This window comes from Nicotiana tabacum, chromosome 6 (genome assembly GCF_000715075.1).
Source record: "Nicotiana tabacum cultivar K326 chromosome 6, ASM71507v2, whole genome shotgun sequence".
Taxonomy (NCBI): Eukaryota; Viridiplantae; Streptophyta; class Magnoliopsida; order Solanales; family Solanaceae; genus Nicotiana; species Nicotiana tabacum.
This window is the reverse complement of record NC_134085.1, coordinates 200359327-200381434: the sequence shown is the minus strand read 5'-3', so window position 1 is coordinate 200381434 and position 22108 is coordinate 200359327. Positions and strand designations below refer to the sequence as shown.

The following is a 22108-nucleotide window of genomic DNA, read 5'->3' as shown; positions in this document are numbered from 1 at the left end:
TATTTTAAACAAACAAAGAATTTTAACTAGTGTTGAGTCAGTTATCATATGAAGAGAGCAATATAAATACAATGGTACATGTTTTTTCCTATTGGAATTTGAATTTTGCGATACATAATTTTCCTTTTATCTTAAAAAGATGTAGCGGAGAAAATAGGGAAACAAAATTCAAGGGGAACAACCGAGGGTCAGATCCACTCCTTACTCTATGGGGTTATGGATAAATGACCTTATTACAATAAGTAAACTACATCAATAATATATAAATCTTTTAGGATCAATTAATTTTGTAATTCTTTACAAAAAATTTTAGTTTTATATTTTTTACAAAGACATATATTTTATATAAGAGATCTGAAAATTACACTCAGTAAATCTAAAATTCTATTAAATTCTAAGTGACCATAGGAGACAAACAAGAATAGATACTTGATATCTTTACACAAACAGCTGATTCGACGTACTATTTTTTTTTTTTAGTTGGTGTACATAAATAAAATATAATTATAATATATTTACCGATTATTTTTTAATTTAAACGAGATGTTTAGATATTGTTTTTAAGATGGGCCCCACAGCAGTAGCCCATATCTGATTCGTTGGAAAAAGAAAAGGACGGTCCCACCAATCTCCACGCGGCTAAATAAGATTTCTACCAATCACCATCTCCTTTGCGACGTTGTAATACTCTCTTGAAAGGCGAAATACATGGATTACCACCTTAGCTTGTCCCCAAATCCCCGTTACATACTTTTTACGGATAAAAATTATCTTACACACTCAACCTTTTTAAAGTGTGTCTAAGACACACCACTTTTATGTTTGATCACTTCTTCTCTTGCATCACACGCGCTAATTAAATTGCGACACGTGTCATAACTCAAGGAAAAAAAATATATTTATATCCCAATTGATAATATTCAAGTAAACAAAAAAAAATAAATCATAAACAAATTCCCACACCCCCACCCTCACCACATGCAGGATCTCCACGAAGGGGGTTCAAAAAAAAATTGTATCTAGTGGGAATTGAACTCATGACCTTATATAGATTTTGAACCTCCTTGACCACTAAACTACACTTTTGGATTGTGTTAAGGGGGTTCAAAACTTAATATATAGAGGTAAAAAACAGATTTTGCCTTATATATACAGTGTATTTTTTCGGCGAAGGGGGTTCGGGTGAACCCCCTTGCGCCCCCTAAATCCGCCCCAACTTTCTGGGGATGATAGTGTCCCCTCCGCATATCCACCATACTTTTCTCTCCGATTAATCGGAAAATCCCCTCGTAAAACACTCTGCTTCTCCCTTTCTTTAAGAAAATACTGATTTTCTTTTATTTTATTTTAGGTGATATTGGAATAGGTTTTCAATTTTGCATCAGTTAATTTATAGCAAGAGTATGCAACGAATCCTCCTCTAAAACCTTAGCAGCCATGGGAGAGAGAACCCACAAGAAAAAATCCATAGACTCCCACCCATTTTTATTAATTCTTTCTTTTTCAACTTGAAGAAGAATCTAAACTATTTCACAGGTTGGATTTTTGAGCAAAACTTCATCGCCGACCAGAAAAAGACGAAAAAGAAGAGGGTTTCGCTGATAAATCCATGGCGTTGGAGAAAAACACGGGTGAAGATGTTAAATCCAAAGATTGATACTCTTTTATTCCTATTTGGATCTACTAGACTGTTTGAATGTGAGTTTATTGTGGGAACAAAACAATAAGCAGGGTTGGAGACGAAGGGGTTATGACCCAATTAAAAAAATTAAATAAAATTTTAACACATGGCACTTTAATAAATAATCTGATAGCAAAAAATCAAATTTCATGCGTTTCTTTTGGATGTAAATATGCTAACCAAAAATGATGTGTACTCGATACACTTTAGAAAGGTTGCATGTAATATTATTATTGTCCACGAAAAGGTTGCAAGAGTTATTTGAGTATACGTGTGGCTGGTACTTATGTATTTCGGCCTCTTGAAACTGTCAACACCTAACAATTCTTTTTCATTCTCTGCACAACTCGTTAGTTTTGTTCACTTCTATGCCTATATTATCGAAATACACTGCGTAAGCAAGAGTGATTCGAAAATGGCAAGGAAATTAGGGTCGTTTAGGAAGAGTTTCGAAGAGAAAAGAGAAAGAGAAAGACCTTTTTCCTCATGCAACGGTGATTACACTGAGTTACCTGGTTTCAAGCACACTCTTGATTACCCTGAAAATCTAGGGTGTTTTTCGTATTTTCGTGAAAAGTTTAGAGAGGTATGGAAGGATTGGAGCAGCGTAGCCGTGAAGGCGATGGAGATGGGTCGATCCGACCCGAGAAAGATTGTATTCTCAGCAAAGATGGGTTTGGCTTTAATGCTCATATCTTTGTTAATTTTCTTTAAGGAACCGGTTGAAGAGCTCAGTAGATACTCTGTTTGGGCTATTCTTACTGTCGTCGTCGTTTTTGAGTTCAGCATAGGTAAGTTTTATACTTTTTCCCTTCAATTTTGTGTAGTCATTGTAAATTAAATAATGTGTGCCCCAAAAGATATAATCTTTCGTAAGAATTTTGGCATAAGAGAATTTGGTAGTACGACAGAAGATTGTGTTTGCTAATTGTAACTGTAAAGAAAAAAAGCTGTTAAAAGCTCTGAAGTCTGAAGAAGTCTTTTTTTTGAATAAAAATATAGATACTTTATTTATGTCCTTCTAAGATAGAAGTAGGGCCAAACTTTTGATTTGATTTTTATTTTGGGATTAAAGATTGACGATAATGATTTTTTTTTGTGAAACGTCTCAACTTGCTTGACCTTTTACATAAGCTATGTTCCTATTAATTTTTTTTAATATTCTTCCAATACAATCTTATCTTATGAAAAACTGAGTAGGGAAGGGAGGTGAGGAGTGCGGACGGGGAGGGGATCCTCCTCTGGAGATATATATATGTAATGCTCAGGATGATTCATATATACTAGATCGATTTACTTGTCAAGAAAAGTTACTACTAGATTTTATGAAGAAAATAAAATAATCCAAATGATATGACTAATAAAGGAAGCATGACTGGGTTATTCTATTATTTGGTTACTAAGGACTAATCATGATTTCAATATAAAACGAATAATCGAGGAGGTGGTAATTTGTACAAGATTCATGCAAGGAGGTTGACCTAAGAGGCCCTAAAAGAGGGTTTAGCTAACCACAGTTTTGTATTAGGCAGTCGTTATTCAGTCTTTCTTTCTCCAAGTGCGCAGATATACCACTTCAACAAAAGAAAACTTCCTTGTTTATGTTTCCAATTATGTATATATATGGTTTTACAAGCATGGGACAACCTGTTGCCAATGTAAATCCGTTGTTTTTATGTGTTTTATTTTATTCTTTCTAGTGTTTGCAATGTATTCCATTGGCGGTTACTATTACTGCAAGCAGGAGGCGTTTTAGCTAAGAAATCTCGTTAGATACCATGATACCCCATTAGGCACAAATATCTGCCCATAGTATAGTTAGTATTTTCTGTTTGCATTTTGTGCCTTTCAACCCCTGGTTACTGCTCTCTTTGTTTTCTGTATAGCTTTGTACGGGGAGCTTTTTATACATATTCACATATGAACTGTCCACAGGAGCCACTCTGAGCAAAGGATTTAATCGTGGACTCGGGACACTGTCAGCTGGAGGTCTTGCTCTTGGAATGGCTGAATTGTCTCAGTTGGCCGGAGACTGGGAAGAAGTTGTTATAGTCATTGGTATATTCATAACAGGTCTGGTTTTACGGTCAGTACTCTTGACTAATATGTATGAACTGATGTTCATCTCTTTTTTATCTTTGTACCTTGCTGACTGCAGCTTGTTTGCCGTTTTCTAGGTTTTTTTATTACTTATGCAAAACAGTACCCTCCAATGAAGCCCTATGAATATGGTTTCCGAGTATTCTTGATAACGTATTGTTTCATCATGGTATCTGGTTATCACACTAGAGAATTTGTTCATACAGCTGTAAGTCGATTTCTGCTAATTGCACTTGGTGCTGGTGTTTCTTTAGCTGTTAACATATGTGTCTATCCCATCTGGGCTGGTGAGGATCTTCACAATCTAGTGGCGAAGAATTTCATCAGTGTAGCTACTTCACTGGAAGGTAATGCAACCTCTGAGTCTGAGATGCTCGTTACTGTTCTCGAGATGGGATGTTAGAATTAAATTGTTTCAAAGGATCCTCAACCCTCCACTTCCTTTATCTCTTTTTGATGAAATGGAAATTGTTGCAGGTTGTATCAGTAAATATCTGAACTGTGTCGAATATAAGAGGATCCCTTCAAAAATTCTTACTTACCAAGCTGATGATGATCCAGTTTACAATGGCTACAGATCAGCAGTAGAATCTACTAGCCAAGAGGAAGCTCTGGTATGCTTAAGCATTTTTGCAGCATGAATTAGTAATTCTATGAAATTTTGCTAGGCGGATGTCCTAAATTAACTCTGATACCACAGGTAGCATTTGCAATCTGGGAGCCACCCCATGGTCCTTATAAGATGATTAAATATCCTTGGAAAAACTATGTCAAAGTTAGCGGTGCATTAAGGTATTGTGCATTCATGGTTATGGCACTGCATGGCTGTGTACTATCTGAAATACAGGTAATCATTCTACTCCTTTTTCCAACTTTCCTGCTAGCCCTTTGCTTGTAAAGTGCATCACATAGTATTCTCTAACCTTATTCATCAAACATGTTCCTGTTTTATTGCTCAATTACTTATTCTCCTAGCCAGTGCAAATCTCTTCCGGAGAACTTTCCTAAAATGACTCTGGACCCCCTTCCTTACTTACTCTCCCTTTAACTAAACTGTGCGAGGAGATGTTTGAAGATAGAAGAAATAAACGTTGGAATATTTTCGTGTGCTTTCAGCATGAGTGAGCAAAGTGAGGCTGACAGAACATGTTCTGAAGTATTACTGTTGCCTGAAGCCTGTCGTGTATTTTTTTTTTTTTTTTGATGACCGAGAAATCCGGCTGGGGCCGATCCTTTGGACCAACCGCAGCCTTCGAAACTCGGTGGATAATGGGCCCGCCCCTCTACCCTTCTCCACTTAAATACCAGGCTTTGCTTTGCATGGTATGGGGGCTTGAACCTGTGTCCTAAGACACAAATCCACCACCCTTTGCCACTTGAGCTAGGCCCTGGAGGCCTGAAGCCTGTCGTGTATTCTCTCCTTGTAAATCATCCTCGTAGTAATAAAATTAAGTTGCTGCTAGATATGCATTATTTATTGGTGAATATAGTTCAGTTTAAGAGCTTGCATGCCCAGATGTCTCAGTTATACCACTTTATTTGGTAATGCATTGACCTTTTTATCGCTGAAATGACTACCAAACATTTCTAATATGCAGGCTCCTGCTGAAAGAAGACAGGTTTTCCGTAATGAGCTTCAGAGAGTAGGTACAGCAGGTGCCAAAGTGTTGAGAGAACTTGGGGAAAAAGTGAAAAAGATGGAGAAGTTGGGGTCAGTAGACATTCTCTATGAAGTGCATGAAGCAGCAGAAGAGTTGCAAAGAAAGGTGGATCGGAAGTCTTATCTTTTCGTCAATGCAGAGAACTGGGAAATCGGATCACGACCCATAGTGGTGGATATTCCACAGGAGCTTGGAAGCATGGATGATGACAGAAATTCTTTTCAACATCACAGATCTCAGAGTGAAACAGTTATCGACATTGACTCCATCAATATCTCAAGGAGTTGGGATAATAGGACTTTTAATGTGGCTAATAATAACAACCAAACTGCAGGAGTGACCCCAGAAAATGGGGTGGAGAAACCAAAAATGCGGACGGCACACACACTGCCTAAAGCTAATGATGTACTTAAGGAGGTGGAGGAGGAGGAGAAAGAAGAAGAAGAATCAAAGACGTATGAAAGTGCCAGTGCTTTGTCTTTAGCAACGTTCACCTCCCTTCTCATAGAATTTGTTGCAAGACTTCAAAACGTAGTAGACTCATTCGAAGAATTAAGTGAGAAAGCAAACTTTAAGGAACCGGTGGATTTGTCTGAAGCATCGGGGAGAGTTGGCTTGTGGTCCAGGTTGAGAGGATATATGAAGTTCTCGAAAAGAGAGAGCGATTTACTAGTTTAGAAATCAAATCCTTCTTGTCCATGCAAAGACAGAAGAGCATTGAAACTATTACATGAGGAGATCTTGTAGCAGTTTCCACAACTGGGAACTCGAATCGGCTCTGAAAAGGCAACACATACTATATCCTGATTTTGAAACTCTCGAACTTCTGATGAGAAGTCTGTCTTAACCTTCTTGTGGATGACCATTGACGTACGCGATGATAGTTGGTCAAATATTGTTGACAGATCAATGACCAACAACTCTTTTTTGGGGTTTTGCTTAGAGAAGTCCTTATTCCTGCATGTTAGTTTTCATTAGCTATAAATATATTGACATAGAATTTTGGCCAAGTATACTGAGTTCTAATGGTTTACGGTCTAACGGTTAATGTAGGCAGCACAAATGTATATTGAAATACACTGCAAAAGTATATTATTTTAGTTTATGATGTAGCTATTGAGGTGCTTTTCCAAATTTTTTCTTCCAGCTCACCTGGGGTTGTGAACGTTTATTGGTATTTATCTGCTTGCTTACAATAATTTGTACCTTATGTTTTAACGGTATTCCGTACATTCCAAGGTGAATTCTACAAGTGAATATTATATTCCCGTCTTATTTGTAATATTTTGTAATGAGGCACGTTACTGGCATACTTGGGACACTAAACTAAGTTATTGTTTAGTGTATGGCACCCTAACTATATTTAATGAAGTGAAGTATCACCTGAACTCAATAGCTTGGTTCAAACTCTATTATATGTGTTAAAAAATACACTAACATAAGCACAAATAATAGATTCCTAACCCAATAACTTAGTTCAAACTCTATTATATGCGTTAAAAAAATACAACTAACATAAGCACAAATAATAGATTCGAACTCAATAGAAGGGCTATAGTAGAATTCTGAGACTTGAATTCATAACGTTCAAATCGTAGCTTTCGCAACTAAGTATATCTTCCCTCCTCTATATCTTCATTTTTGGATATTAATATACAGGATCCTTGCGAATTGTTAAACGCCTCGCCCCGAGAAGGTGGTTTACATAAAGAAAAATGCCAAACCCCTCGCCCCGAGAATGTTGTTTAAATAAAGCAAAAGGTATAGTTTTGGGGGTTATACATAAATTTTAAAAAGTTAAAAAGATCAGAGGTTTTCTATTATACTTAAATTTTTAAAAGTTAAAGAACTATTGTTATTATTTAATCTGTTCGCATAAAAAAGTTTAAAATTAGATTGATCACGTGCGCGTGGCTTACACTACCGCCCCGGGAAAAAGAACGAACTCAAACAATAAACGGTTATACCTAACTATCGTTTAAAGGCGGGAGAATCACAGAGAAACAAAATTATATAAAGTTGAAAAAGCTGATACAAATCCCAAAACAAAATAAGCAGAGATCACCGATCAACTTCCACCACTTCCTTTCATTCCAAAGTTTTATAGTTTTACAGGTATCAATCTCTCGCTCTACTATTATTTTTTGGGTTTTCTGAATCCTTTATTTTTCACTTTCATGCATTTTCGTCAATTTCATTCATCTGAATCACTTGGATATCTTCAAAAAGTTCCAGGTTATAATTTGGCATTTTGTTCTTGAACTTCATTCATTAATTAGAATCAGTTTTCATTAATTGCTTCCGAGAAAATGATTGCTTCTTAAATATGTAGTTTAGTTAGTGATCTTCTTCAAATTTAGTAAGTTTTATGTAATTGATGGCCCCTACGTATGTCTTTAAACTTTTCAACTTCAAAAGATCTGTTATATATGGCCGCAGCTAAGAATTCTTTTATGTAACAGAGGAGGGTTCTTTAATTCTTTTCGTCAAGATAATCAAGAACTTGATATGAATATCTTGTGGATAAATCAAAGTTAATAAAATGAACTGGGAAATAAATAGTTTTTCTACTCTTTTTTTTCTTGTATAAAATAGTGCCATAATCCACCCCACCTTTGCCCTTTTCCCTTCATTCGGCTGTTAGTTACAGAAATGGTTAATTAATTGCTTTCTGGTAAAACATTCTTGAATAAAATCCTTTTTGTTGCTCTTTTAAAGGATGATTATTTTTGTATGATTTAAATAATTTGAGTTTTCCTGAATATATACAGAGAGAGATATTCACAGAGGCACTGCAGCAACCATGTCTATGAGCAACGAATCTGCGTCTCTCGCTGCTGTTTTAATCGATGAATTGATGAATGAAGACAGCGATCTTAGATTGAATTCCATGCGACAACTGTCTACTATTGCACGTGCGCTTGGTGTGGAGAGAACTCGGACAGAGTTCATTCAATATATCAGAGAGAATTTTGATGACGAGTATGATGAGGAAGTTCTTCTTAAAATGGCTCAACAGTTGGGAGTGTTTATTCCATATGTGGGAGGAGTTGAATATGCTACTGTCTTACTTCCGCCGTTGGAAGGTCTCTGTAGGGTTGGAGAGACTTGTGATAGGGACAAAGCAGTTGAGTCATTGTGCAAAATAGGATCTCAAATGAGGGAACCAGACTTGATCGAATCGTTTATTCCACTGCTGAAGGTTAGTACACTTGACAATGTTTCATTGCAACAACAATATACTTCTCATAAATCTTTAAGAATGGCTTCTCATTATCTCATATAGGTTTAGCATATCAAACTGCCGCTGACTTGTTATTTCTTATTTTTGGTTTGTTATTTCCGCTTTGAAATTACTGAAAAGATGCATTAGATTGAAAGCTAATATGATTTCAAGGATAATAGGTTCTGATTCAATGGAGTTAACGCAACCTATTAAGCTAAGTTAGTGCGACATATATTGTGACCTTATCTACAAAAAAGTGCCTAATCGATCATTTGAATGTCTGAGAAGATGTCCATTAGTTGGTATCATAAGTTGATGGGGTAGAAATAAAGAATTTGAAATTAACTATGTATGTGGATTGAAGTTCTCCTTAAGCTAATTCTTCTTAGGTTACTTCTTTTTATTATGCTAGCAGTTTCTTTGTTCATCCTTTAATCTATTAATTAGTTTGTAACTTAGTGTGGTGATCTTCAATGTGTGATCCTTCTTTTCCTGGTTTTGCCTAATCAGAAACTGGCTGATAAGGAGTGGACTGCTCAAAGTTCTTCATGCGGATTATTTCACATTGCTTACCCAAATGCCCCAGAGCCTTTAAGAGAGGAACTAAGAACTCTATACAACCAACTTTGCCACAATGAAACACCTTTGGTAAGGAAAGCAGCTGCAAAAAATCTTGGAAAGTTTGCTGAGACTGTTGAGCAACCCTACCTGATGAATTACATCATGCCAATGTTCAAGCATCTGACTCAGGATGGTATGGTTTACTCTTTTTAACAAATTCTATTTGCTTTCTGAAAGTAGTTTTTATTTGGATAAAAAATTATTATTGGTCGCGGATTCTTTTTGGTTCTGCTTGGCTTTGATTCTTTTATACCACGAGTAATTATACAGTGTATTTCAATTTGATTGAGAGAATTCTTAATAAGGCATATTTCATATTGGCTCTCCTTAGATCAGAAAATTGGTACTAGCAGTTGGCCTACATCAATCAATTTTCAATTGACTTGTAAGGTTGGAGGACAAGATAAAATGAATGAAGGTTTAAGGAAAGAACATTTACGATTAGGATGTTGCTGTAACCCTCTTTCTAAGTTAACTAAAGAGTAAATTGCATGTAATTTAGTCAAGGCATACAATTTATCTCTTCATCCTCACCCTATTCTAGGTCAAACAAGCATAAAGAGCATATTGATGCAAGTTTGGGAGTGCAAATTTTCGTTCAGAAAGAGGAGTGATCTTCAAGGTAGCTTCAAATAATTCTGGAAAGAAGTACCAAAAAGTCTGATCAATTTTTATGTGCTGATGACAAGCCTTAGTTGTTCTATTTTAGATTTGCTCTCATATCGGAAAGTCTGCTAGTAGTCAATAGTTGGCACTATCTCAGTGTTGATCTAGATTTGGTTTATTCTATTTAAAATCATTGTGACTAAATTGGGTGTTTGTTCTATTCAGATCAAGATTCTGTCCGTCTATTGGCTGTCAAGAATTGTGCAGTTTTAGGGAAGCTATTGGTGCAACAAGTTTGTCTAGCAGAGATTCTCCCTGTCATAATTAGTTTATCACAGGTTCAATTAAACTAAACATCTGCAACATGACTTTTTTATTGACTTGTTGTTATATGTATGTACTATATTTTATTAACTTTGCATATAAATGGATATGGTGTTTTCCCTTGATCAAACACTAATTTGCTCTATCAGTTTACACTTGGATACTGGCGGCCAGAACTTATTTAAATTACCTGCTTATCTGCATTAACAGGATGATTCTTGGCAAGTTCGTTACACGGTTGCAGATCAACTTTGTGAACTATGTGAGACAGTTGGACCAGATGCTACCAGGTATTTGGTTATTTGTGAACTGAAATGCTGTTAAGATCATTTCTCCAATCTTTTCCTTTTATACTTTTTAGTTCTCTCTCTTTTTGTTTTAACTTTTAGTCAAGTGTCCTCTGTCCAAAACTAACTTATGAGAGTTGTGAAATTTGGAAGGACGGAGATGGTCCCTGCATATGTTCGTCTACTTCGTGATAATGAAACTGACGTCCGCAGAGCTGCAGCTGGTAAAGTCACCAAGTTTTTCCAGATATTGAGCCCTGAGCTTCCAGTCCAGCATATCTTGCCTTGTGTCAAGGTTTAAATCTTATGGTGCTTGTTTCGTCTTTTGCTATATTATCATGCTCTATCTCTTGGTCTTTTCAGTTTGTATGCTTTCTCATTATTCTTTTCTGTGGACTTTCTATTACTCATTCAAAGGATCTTTAAAATTTGTATCTGTAACTATCATTAGATCAATCCCAGGAAGTTCGTTTTGCTTTGGCTTCAGATATTATGGGACTGTCTCCTATTTTAGGAAAGGTATAAAACCTTGCCAATATTAGCCTATAGTTTCTCAATACCACAGTACGTGCACTAAGAACTATCATCAATTTTTTCCTGATTGTTGTCCTGGTGTAACATGTTCTTTCCCATGGTGGTTCAGTATAAACATAAATGATGTCTGCTTTGTTCTTTTTTCTTTTGTTTTTAGAAAACCTTTTGCTTACCTTTTCTCCATACGAGTCTCTAGTTATGTTAATGTGTCTCAATATGGTTTTCTGATCAAGAAAATTGTCCTCCTAATATGCTTTAGTATTTTGCTCGATAAGGCACCACATTCTGCTGTAACTCTTGTACTTATTTCACTTCTCTCAGTCTCTTGAAAATCAGCTCTCAGTTTTGTTGGAAAGAGTTATAAATTCCTCTCTGATCAGATTTTAAGCAGCTTATGCTTTACTTAGGTCTCACGGCCTGTGTGGCTTTTAGTTTGACTTTGGATTGTGTAGCATATATATCTCTCTTTCTTTTTGAGCTGCGTGCCAAAGCAATTCGTGAATATACTCCTAACTTGCTTTGGGAAGTCTGAGTCTGCTTTTAGTCAATCATATCGCGAAGAGGAACTTATTGTTTCTGTACTTCTTATTGCAGGATCAAACTGTTGAGCAGCTTCTCCCAATATTCCTCACTCTTCTAAAGGATGAGTCCACTCAAATTCGTGTGAACATTATTAGTAAGATTGATCAAGTGAACCAGGTAAGCCATCTATAATCTGTATTCAAACTACTTTGCATGGTCTGAATCTCACCACCTATACCCTTTTTATTTTTCTCTTACAGGTGATTGGAATTGATCTGCTTTCCCAATCACTGCTGTCAGTTATTGATGAACTTTCAGAGGCTAAACACTGGAGAGTTCGGGTTGCATTAATTAATTTCATCCCTCTATTGGCCAGTCAGCTCGGTGTTAGCTTTTACAATGACAAAATTGGTGCTCTTTGCATGCAATGGTTAACAGATGAGGTATTCCTGAAGCTCTCTTTTTCTAATTAGGTCTACTGCTGATTTAGATGGCAAACATCTGTGAAGAATAAACTTTCTTGTTTACGACTTGTTTGGTGAAAGAGTCGTGGTCTGTAGTTTAGTTGGGATAATGTTTTTACATGTTTCTTATTGTTTTTCAACTTGCAGGTTCACCAAGTTCGAGTTGCAGCAGCTAATAATCTTGTGCTCCTCGCAGTTAAATTTGGTCCAGAATGGGCATTAGAGCATATAATTCCACAGGTTTTATAGTCATTTACTGCAGATTTTTCGCTTGTTGCTGATGCAATAATTTAGCAGTCAAATATTAGCAATTTTGTCTACTTCATATTCCAGGACTTTTGTTTCATTTGACAACTGGACTAACACTTCTTTACAGGTTTTGGACATGGTTAATGACCGACGTTATCAGTATCGCATAAGCATACTTCGCACACTTTCTCTTCTTGCCCCTGTAGTGGGCTTAGAGATTACTACTTCCACAATTTTCCCAGTTATACTTGCTGCTTCAACAGACAGGTTAACTATCAACCTCTTCATGCGTAAATCCTATTCATTCAAGATACTTGTTAAGGCTCGGCTCTAACACTTGCATATTCCAGGGTACCTAATGTCAGGTTCAATGTGGCAAAGGTGTTGCCGTCTCTTGCTTCTATAGTTGATCAATCTGTAAGTGACAATGTAGTTCTACCATTGCCTGCAAACATAGAATTCTGACACAACGTTCCACTGATATGAACATTGCTCTTTGCAGGTTGTGGAAGAAAGAATCCGGCCTTGTTTGAATAAACTCAATCAGGACGAGGATGTTGATGTTAGGTTTTTTGCCAACAAAGCCCTACAGGCAATCTATCAGTGATATATGTCTAGTTAAGTGAGTTTGATACGTCGAAAATAGTAGTTTTCTCCTTGTTGATACTGAATACTGAAGATAAAGGTGAATGGCGATGCAACGTCTGAGCTTTTGTAGTCTAAGGGTGTGTTAGGTATAATGGAAAATGTTTTCCAAGAAAATGTTTTCTTGGAAAACAAGTAGTAATCTTATTCATTTTCTAGTGTTTGGTACGCAAATTAAGGAAAATGACTTCTGAAAAGTATTCATAAATAATTTAGATATAATAAACATGAATCCATAAACTTTCAAACTAACAACCTTCCGGACCCACAAATTTCATAAACTTTCCAACCCGCTAAACTTTCAAAACCGCGGAATTTCGGACCCGTAAACTTTATAATTTCTAAACTCGTAAACTTCAAAACACATAAACCTCCGAACTCATAATTTTGGAACTTGTAAAATTTTGAGCCTTTAAACCAATAAATAATAAAATTAAAACTGAAAAATATATTTAAATTTTTTTTTTGGTGGTGGTGGTGGGGGGAGAGTAGGGGTGGGTGATGTAGAAAAATAAAAAAATAGAAATTTGAAATTGCAAAAAAAAAAAATTAAGGTAAATTTTTTTTTTCGGGGGAGGGAATGGAGGGGTAGTAGGGTGGGTGGTAACGGAAAAACTGAAATTTGAAAAAAAAAGAAAACCTTTTTTTGGAGAGGGGGTGGGGTGGGTTGGTGAGGGTGGGGAAGGTTGAGAAGGATCTTTGGAAAATGTTTTCCCATTCTCTTGATAAGGAAAACATTTTCCTCCAATTGGAGGAAAATGAATTGATAAGGAAAATGTTTTCCACAACATTTAAGCGAACCAAACATGGGAAAATTAGAAAACATTTTCCGAAAGATGTTTTCCTTCATACCAAACACACCCTAAATGTAGATATCAGATATTGCATTCTCCTGCCATTTTGTAGGCATTAGAATAGAAAATCTCTTGAACTGCCAAACGAGTATGTACTATTTTGCGAGTGTTGTGTATATACTGACAAGCAACAACTTTTGGTTAGCTATGTTTTGGTGGTTCCTGATTTCTTGGCTTCTTGCTGTTGGGACACGAGAGTGTGCTGCATTTTATGCAGTGTTTTTCCTACCTGATTCATTCTGCATATCTGCAATTCTACATCAGATACTAGAACTCAAAGCCAGTGACAATGAGTACTGAGTAGACTTGTGGATTACTAATGAGTCGAACATTGGATGATTTTGTTGGCTTGGTTGCAGGTATGCTGAGTACAAAATTTGTTTTGAAAATGGCCATGCCAATAACCACAGGTCTGCAGTTTCTCTATGTTGGTTTCAGTAAAAGAAACAATTGAATCCACAGTGATTGCGTTTTGATACTTCTTAATTTGTTTCCTTCTAATATTTGATTCCAGTAGTAAGTTACTTACTTGATTTTTATCCTTTATAACTAAACTTAGACCAGTTTCTACTCTCTTGTATTTGTAGACAAAACATTAGATCACTAATTAAAGTTGTAGAACAAATTACACTACCAGTCATAAAATTTTAAACCAATAGTTAAGGATAAAGTTTCCAAATAGCATTTTTTTTTCATTCTTTCGTCCGTGAAGTATGTTACATTTGCAAAACTTTCTAAAAAAGGACAAAATAGAAAAAGTGGGCTCGAAAAAGGCTATTTGAGAAAATTAGAGATAAATTAGTTATACGTGATTAAATAAAAATAATAATAGGATAAAAATGTAAAAAATGGAGTAACAAACACTCAAATATGTATAGATTTTAACTTAAATATTATATAAAAATAATTTTTACATATTGGAGGTCATAGTGTAAAAAATTCTTTAGGTTAAATTAAACTAATAGTATTTAAATAATAGCCCATTCAACGCGGTAAAATAAGGTAGACGCGTACTGGTTAGTCGGTACAAATGCAAAAACTATATAGGGTTGAGAGGGCCACATACTTGACAAATCTCGAGTCTTGACCCCCCAAGAATTTGAGTCGAATTCGCTCTCTGGGACCAATAGGGGTCAGGCCAACAACAGCGAAACAAAACAATTGTGGTGTTCAACATTCTTCTTCTTGTTCAAGATTTTGACTGGAAAATTGACAACTTCAAATCAAACGATTCCAATGTATCAACCGTTATCAGATCAAACGATTCCAATGTATCAACCGTTATCAGATCGGAGTTGATGCATAATCTTGAACATTTTCTCATCTGAAGGAGAAAGGCATTGGGATCCGTTTAATGGCTCGGATCTTCGAGTACTTCGTAGTATGTGGTATCGGGCCAGAGATTCGGACCTTGGATGGGAACAGAGGGTACCATGGCTCAGGGGTTATGTATTTGCCTTCTCTTCTTGATCAGTACCCTCCTTCCAATCACACTCTCTACCCTCCCCCTCCCCCTCAACTCCCTACTGTAAGTACTCTATTTCCCCTTTACTTTGCATTTAATGTTTAGGATATTTATTTCTTGCAGTACAAGTTATTTTAGCATTACTTGGAATGCAGTGTGTTCTACCAGCTGGTGTGGAATTCTACGGGTCGGGTTTTGATTCAAATGATCCATCTACTTTTCCCAGGAGTTATCCTATTGTTTTGACTGGTACGCTACTAGCTTTCATATAGTATCTTCACTTGATTTTTTGGATGAAATCGACTGTATAAAAATCCCTTCAACATACTTATACTTGGTTTGGTAGGGATTTGCAGCTTTATTGTTGATCTTCTGATAAAACATTATGTCCTTATTGCACCCAAGGGTCTGGCCTAGTGGGAGGAGAACCACAAGGCCTTAGGTTCAAATCCCAGCAGAGTAAAAAAACACTAGGTTATTTCTTCCCATCTACCTAAGGCCGGTGGACAGATTTATCTGGCACCTGTGCTGGCGGGAGGTGGCAGATACCGGTGGAATAGTCGAGGTGTGCGCAAGCTGGCTCGCACACCATCGTCATAAAAAACATTATGTCCTTATTACTAATGAAAGTGATTTAGTTCAACTATTGTTTTAAGGTCATCTTATTGAAAGGAAGATTAGTCTCTTTTTCTTTGCCTTCTGCTGTTGCCAGTTTAGTCTTTCCGCTTTCTTTCCTTTATTGGGTTGTGACTAGCGAGTGATACTGGTTACAGAGGGTGATGGGTCAAAGATCTACGTCAGCTGCATCGCATTTCGGGATCCTGTTTGCGAGGATATTGCTGAAGCTTACCGCATTCCTGCAAATTCATATGCTGACAAATGCATCTGTCTTGTCTCACGTTCTCCCAGTTTTGGAATCCTTCGAGATGCACTGGAGGAGATTTTTGTGCTTTGTTTTTCCTCCTCTGGAAGCAGGTATGGATTAAAAAGCTTTGCTGGTTATGATGGTAATCAGTAATTGACAGATATATTGCACATTGATTATTAATGATGAAAATGTATACCTTATATTTAGGTCTCCCAGCGAGTCAGCAATTTGTTTCCTATGAATGAAGAATAAGCTGGCCTAAAGATTATTTTTCACCAATATTCCCGCCTTAAACTAGGACAACATCTTCTCTGTTCTCCCTGAGTGACCAGTTCCCGATCTTAGTAGCTTGAGAGTAGTTTGAATCACTTTCCTATCTTCAACACCTCAATTTTTCCACCGTGATACCAGTATAAAGACTGACAGGAAATGTTACCAGTAAAGCAAGTGTTAATTGCTCCAATAACTTATGGTCGGGTCAGATATGAATTGCGATAAAAAAATTGTTCCTCGTTTTGTGGAGATAATATATAACTTGTTAGCATGTCAAGCCAAAGGGGCGAAAGTGTTTCTTTAGGAAATCTTCTACTGTTTCGTGAGGTTACATTTTAAAGAGAAGATCAGAAGTCCGTATTTACCCTATGCTTGTCAACTAGAGGAAGGAAGGAAAGGAAGGGGATTGGGTAAACTTTCTCTACCTTCTTTGGTTTCACACTTGAAAGAGGAAGTGAGCGGAGAGAGCACAAAATAGTTCTTTTCTTGGGTCCACCTATTTTCCTCCCCCTTTCTCTACCTTCAAGGATTGTATTTTTCCTTTTCTTGCATGTGCAAAAACACATGATTTAGAATAATAATTATATAGCTTCTGATTCATACCCGACTCCAGTAAATATATGGTTAGTAACGGAAAGTGGTTTTTTGCATTTTGTTTTTTCCTAATTTTAAGATTTTATACTTCAAATGAAAGCGGAATTTCCATTTTATCATCATGTGCACTAATGTTGTCAGCTCTGCAAACATTTCAGCAAGCCATTGTGGGATGTTATAGCATATTCAGTCTCCAATGTACCTTTGCCTACACCTGGAAAGGATAGGGTGCTATTTGCTATTGAGAACAGCCTGCTCTCTGTTGAAGTTCCACCAAAGGAGGGCCTTCCTCATGCCGATGTATGTTTATGCGCATTTGTCTTCTTGACAGTTTCGCCTGTTAAGGTGTCTCACTCGATGGTTGATTCAAATTCAATAAAGGATTGACTATGTTTCACTTGATGACAGATATCATTTCAGCCTTTGCTTCAGTGTTTGGATGTGGACAATGTAATCCAGTTATTTACAGCTGTTTTGCTTGAGAGAAGGATTTTGCTTCGATCGAACATGTATTTCCTAATTGCTCTTTAGCTCGTGGAAGAAACATAAGTAAATTTGTTTAATTTCTTCTATTTATATATAGTGCTGTTGGTATCCTCTCCTGTTTCTTGTGCATAACTTACATTTTAAATGACATGTGCACTGAAGCCTCTGCCGAGTTTGGTTCTATCTTAGCAGCTTAAAGAATTAGACACCTAGCTCTTTTCTAGCTTTTTGGTGCAACATGGCCTTGGTAGGATGTAGATTCCATGTTATGATTGGGGGACACTTTGTACTTTTTAGCGCACTGTCATAATGCTGTTATACCATTTATAAAATGTGATTACTTATATAAAAAAGAATTAGATAGTCAGCTCTAATTCTGACACAGTTCTTTCTATTGATACATACATGATGTGAGAATTGTTTTATCTTGTGCCTAGAAAGGGCATAATCATTAATATTAGCAAAGCCTACTTCATATAGCTTGCAGTTGTTTATTCTGTTGATTGAGCAGTATCTTTTAACAACTTTATATTGAAAATGTTGGTAATGTCACTAATGGAAAAAGATTAATAACTCTGTGAATTGTTAAATCTGGCGTTCCCGAAAATGAAGCAGGCTTATAACTTGTTTCTATAACCTTATTAAGAAAATGTAATTGTGTGTGCAATAAAGCTGAAAACTTTGGAGCAGGAAAGCAGAGCTGATGTATTTCTTAAAAACTTTTGGAGATGCAAAGTATTATATGCTGCAATAAGCTTCCAAGATTTTAGATTCTATGTCCCTAGTCCTCAATTTTTTTAGTGCTAAAAAGCCCCTTAATTGGTTACTTTAGGTGCTTCACGATAGTTGTTATTGGATTCAACTTTCTTTCAGCTTCTCTGTTTAGTGGTCTTCTCAGTTCTGGCTTTTAAGGTTTTGCAAATACACCCAAGCAACTAACCTTTTGTAGCTGATTGTATACTATTGGAACTCATGTTTCCTAATTTCTAATTAACTGATTTTGCAGGTATTCTCTGTTAACACTTGTTTCAGAAGCCATATGCCATTTAATTTATCCATTTCGGTGGCAGGTGAGTTTTTTACTGGTTTATTGAATATTTTTGGGATCTATGGCTTGTGATTTCATTTTCAATTCACACACACACACACACACACACACACACACACATATATATATATATATATATATATGTGTGTGTGTGTGTGTGTGTGAAATTATATGTGTATAGGTGTGTATTTATGTACGTCAATACATATATATGTTTATTAATGTGTATGTATGTACATTTACTATGCCCTATGCTACAGGGGCTTTATTATGTTTTGAGGTTTCCATGGACTGTCATCTGATTTGCTGATGTTTGTTGTGCTGAAGCATGTCTACATTCCATTGCTGTTTTTCAGTGGAGTAGACTATATTGATGCTCCTACGCCTTACATGATGGGCCTTCACTCTGGCGTGGATACCTATGGGCTTACGATGGATGGTGTAAGTTCACATAATGCTTATAAGCTAACTTAGACACTTAGCTCTCCTTATTTTTTCATTTAATAATGAGATAACTTGAGTTATCATTTTTAGATTAAACGGTCGTCAATGTTGATGATATATAGTGGTAAATGTGCTACCTATTTTCTTGATAGTAAAGTAATTCTATTAATGAACCAGCACCAAGAAAGTGCTACCTGTATTTAGTTTCATATAAAGATGGCATTGTTCTTCGATGTTTTTTTTCTTCATTTTTAAGTAAAAGAGGAAGTGTCTCATGAGATTTTAAGGTCTGGCATAGAAATCTCTGAAGCAATGTCTGCTTGGATAGTTCATTTTAAAAAAATATCTGCTTGGATAGTAATGGTAGTTTGATGAGTTTATTGCATATGAATATGTGAGACATTGTCGGGGAAATTATTGGTTGGCTTAGTGGTATAGTGTGAATCCAGCTAGTTTCCAGGCTGGAGTTACTTTACTAAAGTTTTGCTTGCGCTCAGATATGCCAAGCCTGAGCCAGTATGAGCAAGGTCGAAGCAGATCCAAGCTTTATAGGTACTAGGTAGGAATTATTGCTTGGTAATTCTAAACGACTTTCTTCTAACATACTCCTAAACTCACTTGTCTTTTTATTAGGTTGTATTTCTCTGTGTGGTAGGGTAGGTATTTTTGGCATTTCATCAGTGTTATAGAATGAAGAAATTTCTTGATTTTGATGGCGCAATATTAAGGCCATTTCTAGAATAAATTTGATGTCACCTGTTGGTTCGTCATGATGCTGATTGCTGTTATCACTTATCACAGTTTTTGTACTCATGCCTTTTGGAGCTCCATCTTTAGCTTCTTACTGGATTAACTTGATCTCAGGCTGTCTTGTTGTAGTTACACACATAAGTTCTTCAAACATTGACAAAATCTTTCTTAAAAGAGGAAAAAACGTTGACAACATATCTGATAAACTAATAGTTTCATTCTGCTGATCTATGCCGAAGTGTTCACAAAGAGAAATTGAGTGGTTTCTGCATGTGCCTTTTCTCAAAGACATATACAGTGAGTATCAGGTCCAGAACACACATCTAGTTCCCTCGAGGGTGATTCTAAAATTTGACAGCCTTATCTTGGCGGGGAACTATGGTTAAAAGAGTCACTAAGAGCTCTGCGGATCGACGCACCACAATAGACCTTATGATATAGGATAAACGGATATGATGGATTTTAGATTGGACTCTTCCTCTAGAGATATATACACAAGAAACATAATCAATCTGGATAGTACTGATAGAAATAATTAGCTACTCCAGCTAATCTAGCCTTGAAGCCACTTTAGTAGGTTGTTAAAGTCAATTTTTTTTTTTTTTTTTGATGAGTAAGTGAATTTTATTAACAAAAGGCATCAAGAAGATGCAGATGTTACAAACAAACAGAAAGTATCAGCCCAAAAATATCAACCAAGGATCTATCATAAGACTAATGAGCTGATAAATTCCAAAAAGGATTCAGGGTTATAACTGGGGTAAGATTAACCCAACTAAAAAGACTAACTAAACATTTGGCTTTAAGCGAATGATTGGCAGCTGAGACCCCATCAAGGCATCTCTGATTCCTTTCGGTCCATATACACCACAAAATACAAGCAGGAACCATAGCCCAGATCCTTTTGATGCTTTTATCAACTTTCCATGAGCACCAACTCACAAAAGCCTCCCTGACATTGCATGGTATAGACCAATGTACACCAAAAAGAGCTAGGAACATGTTCCACATGTCTGTTGCAACTGAGCAATGAAGAAACAAATGATTAATTAAGCAAGAGCCCTTTAGAGTGATCCAGCTAAAACAGATAATTTTTGGTGGCAGCTTAGTTCTCAAGATTAATTTCCAAGGCCATTGATCAATCATTTCTTTATTGGAGCTCAAGTGGGAGTAGCCTGCTTTGACGGAGTAAGTGCCCTCTTTGTTGTTGCCCCATTTAAGCCTGTCTCTTCCCTGGATGGCGACTATGATGTTATGCAGGCTTCCAAAAAGTGAAGTCAGATCTTCTATCTCCCAATCATTAAGATCCCTTCTTAGGTTTAGATTCCATGTATTGTCCTCCCTGTTTTGAGCAATAGTACAGTCTGGATTGGTTGCAATTAGGAATATTCTTGGGTAGACCTCCTTTAGTGTAGTGTTCCCCAACCAATTGTCCTTCCAAAATTGGATGTGTGCACCATTTCCCACTTGCAGTGACGTGTTTCTTGAGAAATCCTCCCAAAGTTTCATGATATTCTTCCACAGCCCAGTTCCATATGTTGTTCTAACCATATTAGTGCACCAGTGACCAGAAGTCCCATACTTTGCTTGGATGATTTCTTTCCAGAACCCAGCTTCCTCCTGGTTATACCTCCAGTGCCATTTCATAAGCATGCTTTTGTTGTGAAGTGCCAGATCTTTAACTCCAAGGCCCCCAAGTGTTTTGGGCATTATAACTTTGGACCATTTGACTAAGTGAAACTTATGCTCTTTACTGTTACCCTCCCATAGAAAAGATCTTCTGAGTTTGGGTGTGTTTGGTATGAAGGAAAACATTTTCCGGAAAATGTTTTCCAATTTTCCCATGTTTGGTTGGCTTAAATGTTTTGGAAAACATTTTCCTTATCAATTCATTTTCCTCCAATTAGAGGAAAATGTTTTCCTTATCAAAAGAAGGGAAAACATTTTCCAAAGCTTATTCTCAACCTTCCCCGCCCTTACCAACCAACCCTACCCCCTCTCCAAAAAAAGGTTTTTTTTTTTCAAATTTCAGTTTTTCTGTTACCACCCACCCTACTACCCCTCCCGCAAAAAAAATAATTTTTTTTACCTTAATTTTTTTTTGCAATTTCAAATTTTTGTTTTTTCATTTTTCTGCACCACCCCCACCCCCATAATTTTTTTTTACTTTTTTTTTGTAATTTAAATTTCTGTTTTTTTCGTTTTACTGCCCCGCCCCCTCCCCTCCCCCCCCAAAAAAATATTTTTTAAATATATTTTTCAGTTTTACTTTTTTTATTTATCGGTTTAAAGGCTCAAAATATTACAAGTTCCAAAATTATGAGTTCAGAGGTTTATGTGTTTGGAAGGTTACGGGTTTAGAAATTATAAAGTTTATGAGTTCGAAATTCCGCGATTTTGAAAGTT

General features: G+C 36.4%; 3 protein-coding genes across 4 annotated transcripts in view; all 3 read left to right on the top strand.

Annotated features, from left to right (window-relative positions):
• The first annotated feature begins 1233 nt into the window (after window positions 1-1233).
• On the top strand, window positions 1234-6554 carry LOC107772911 (aluminum-activated malate transporter 9). Its single transcript, XM_016592373.2, has 6 exons — window positions 1234-2472; window positions 3617-3754; window positions 3859-4128; window positions 4259-4395; window positions 4482-4628; window positions 5380-6554. Exons 1-6 carry the CDS (start codon window positions 1968-1970, stop codon window positions 6118-6120), a joined length of 1938 nt encoding a protein of 645 aa, XP_016447859.1. The 5' UTR covers window positions 1234-1967; the 3' UTR covers window positions 6121-6554.
• Window positions 6555-8217: 1663 nt separating this feature from the next.
• On the top strand, window positions 8218-13005 carry LOC107772859 (uncharacterized). Its single transcript, XM_016592324.2, has 12 exons — window positions 8218-8644; window positions 9179-9422; window positions 10121-10233; window positions 10430-10509; window positions 10660-10802; window positions 10946-11025; window positions 11635-11739; window positions 11823-12005; window positions 12174-12266; window positions 12403-12542; window positions 12626-12692; window positions 12778-13005. The coding sequence occupies exons 1-12, from the start codon at window positions 8246-8248 to the stop codon at window positions 12880-12882; spliced, it is 1752 nt and encodes a 583-aa protein (XP_016447810.2). The 5' UTR covers window positions 8218-8245; the 3' UTR covers window positions 12883-13005.
• Window positions 13006-14831: 1826 nt separating this feature from the next.
• The window catches only part of LOC107772888 (DENN domain and WD repeat-containing protein SCD1), a 53125-nt gene continuing 45848 nt past the window's right edge, over window positions 14832-22108 (top strand). Inside the window, exons 1-7 of one of the 2 annotated variants that reach the window (XM_075256423.1) lie at window positions 14832-15302; window positions 15395-15488; window positions 16013-16214; window positions 17133-17274; window positions 17383-17483; window positions 18467-18530; window positions 18836-18949. In XM_075256423.1, coding sequence (XP_075112524.1) covers window positions 15129-15302; window positions 15395-15488; window positions 16013-16214; window positions 17133-17274; window positions 17383-17483; window positions 18467-18530; window positions 18836-18949 — 891 coding nt within the window. In that variant the 5' untranslated portion in view covers window positions 14832-15128. The remainder of the gene's footprint in view (window positions 15303-15394; window positions 15489-16012; window positions 16215-17132; window positions 17275-17382; window positions 17484-18466; window positions 18531-18835; window positions 18950-22108) is intronic. The other variant, XM_075256424.1, reaches the window with a different exon arrangement.

Coding starts and splice junctions, on each gene's coding strand:
- LOC107772911 (XM_016592373.2), top strand. CDS start 1,968: ATGTATTTCGGCCTCTTGAAACTGTCAACACCTAACAATTCTTTTTCA. Junction 4,129..4,258: donor TGTAGCTACTTCACTGGAAG/GTAATGCAACCT, acceptor AAATTGTTGCAG/GTTGTATCAGTAAATATCTG. Junction 4,629..5,379: donor GTGTACTATCTGAAATACAG/GTAATCATTCTA, acceptor TCTAATATGCAG/GCTCCTGCTGAAAGAAGACA.
- LOC107772859 (XM_016592324.2), top strand. CDS start 8,246: ATGTCTATGAGCAACGAATCTGCGTCTCTCGCTGCTGTTTTAATCGAT. Junction 8,645..9,178: donor CGTTTATTCCACTGCTGAAG/GTTAGTACACTT, acceptor TTGCCTAATCAG/AAACTGGCTGATAAGGAGTG. Junction 9,423..10,120: donor CAAGCATCTGACTCAGGATG/GTATGGTTTACT, acceptor TGTTCTATTCAG/ATCAAGATTCTGTCCGTCTA.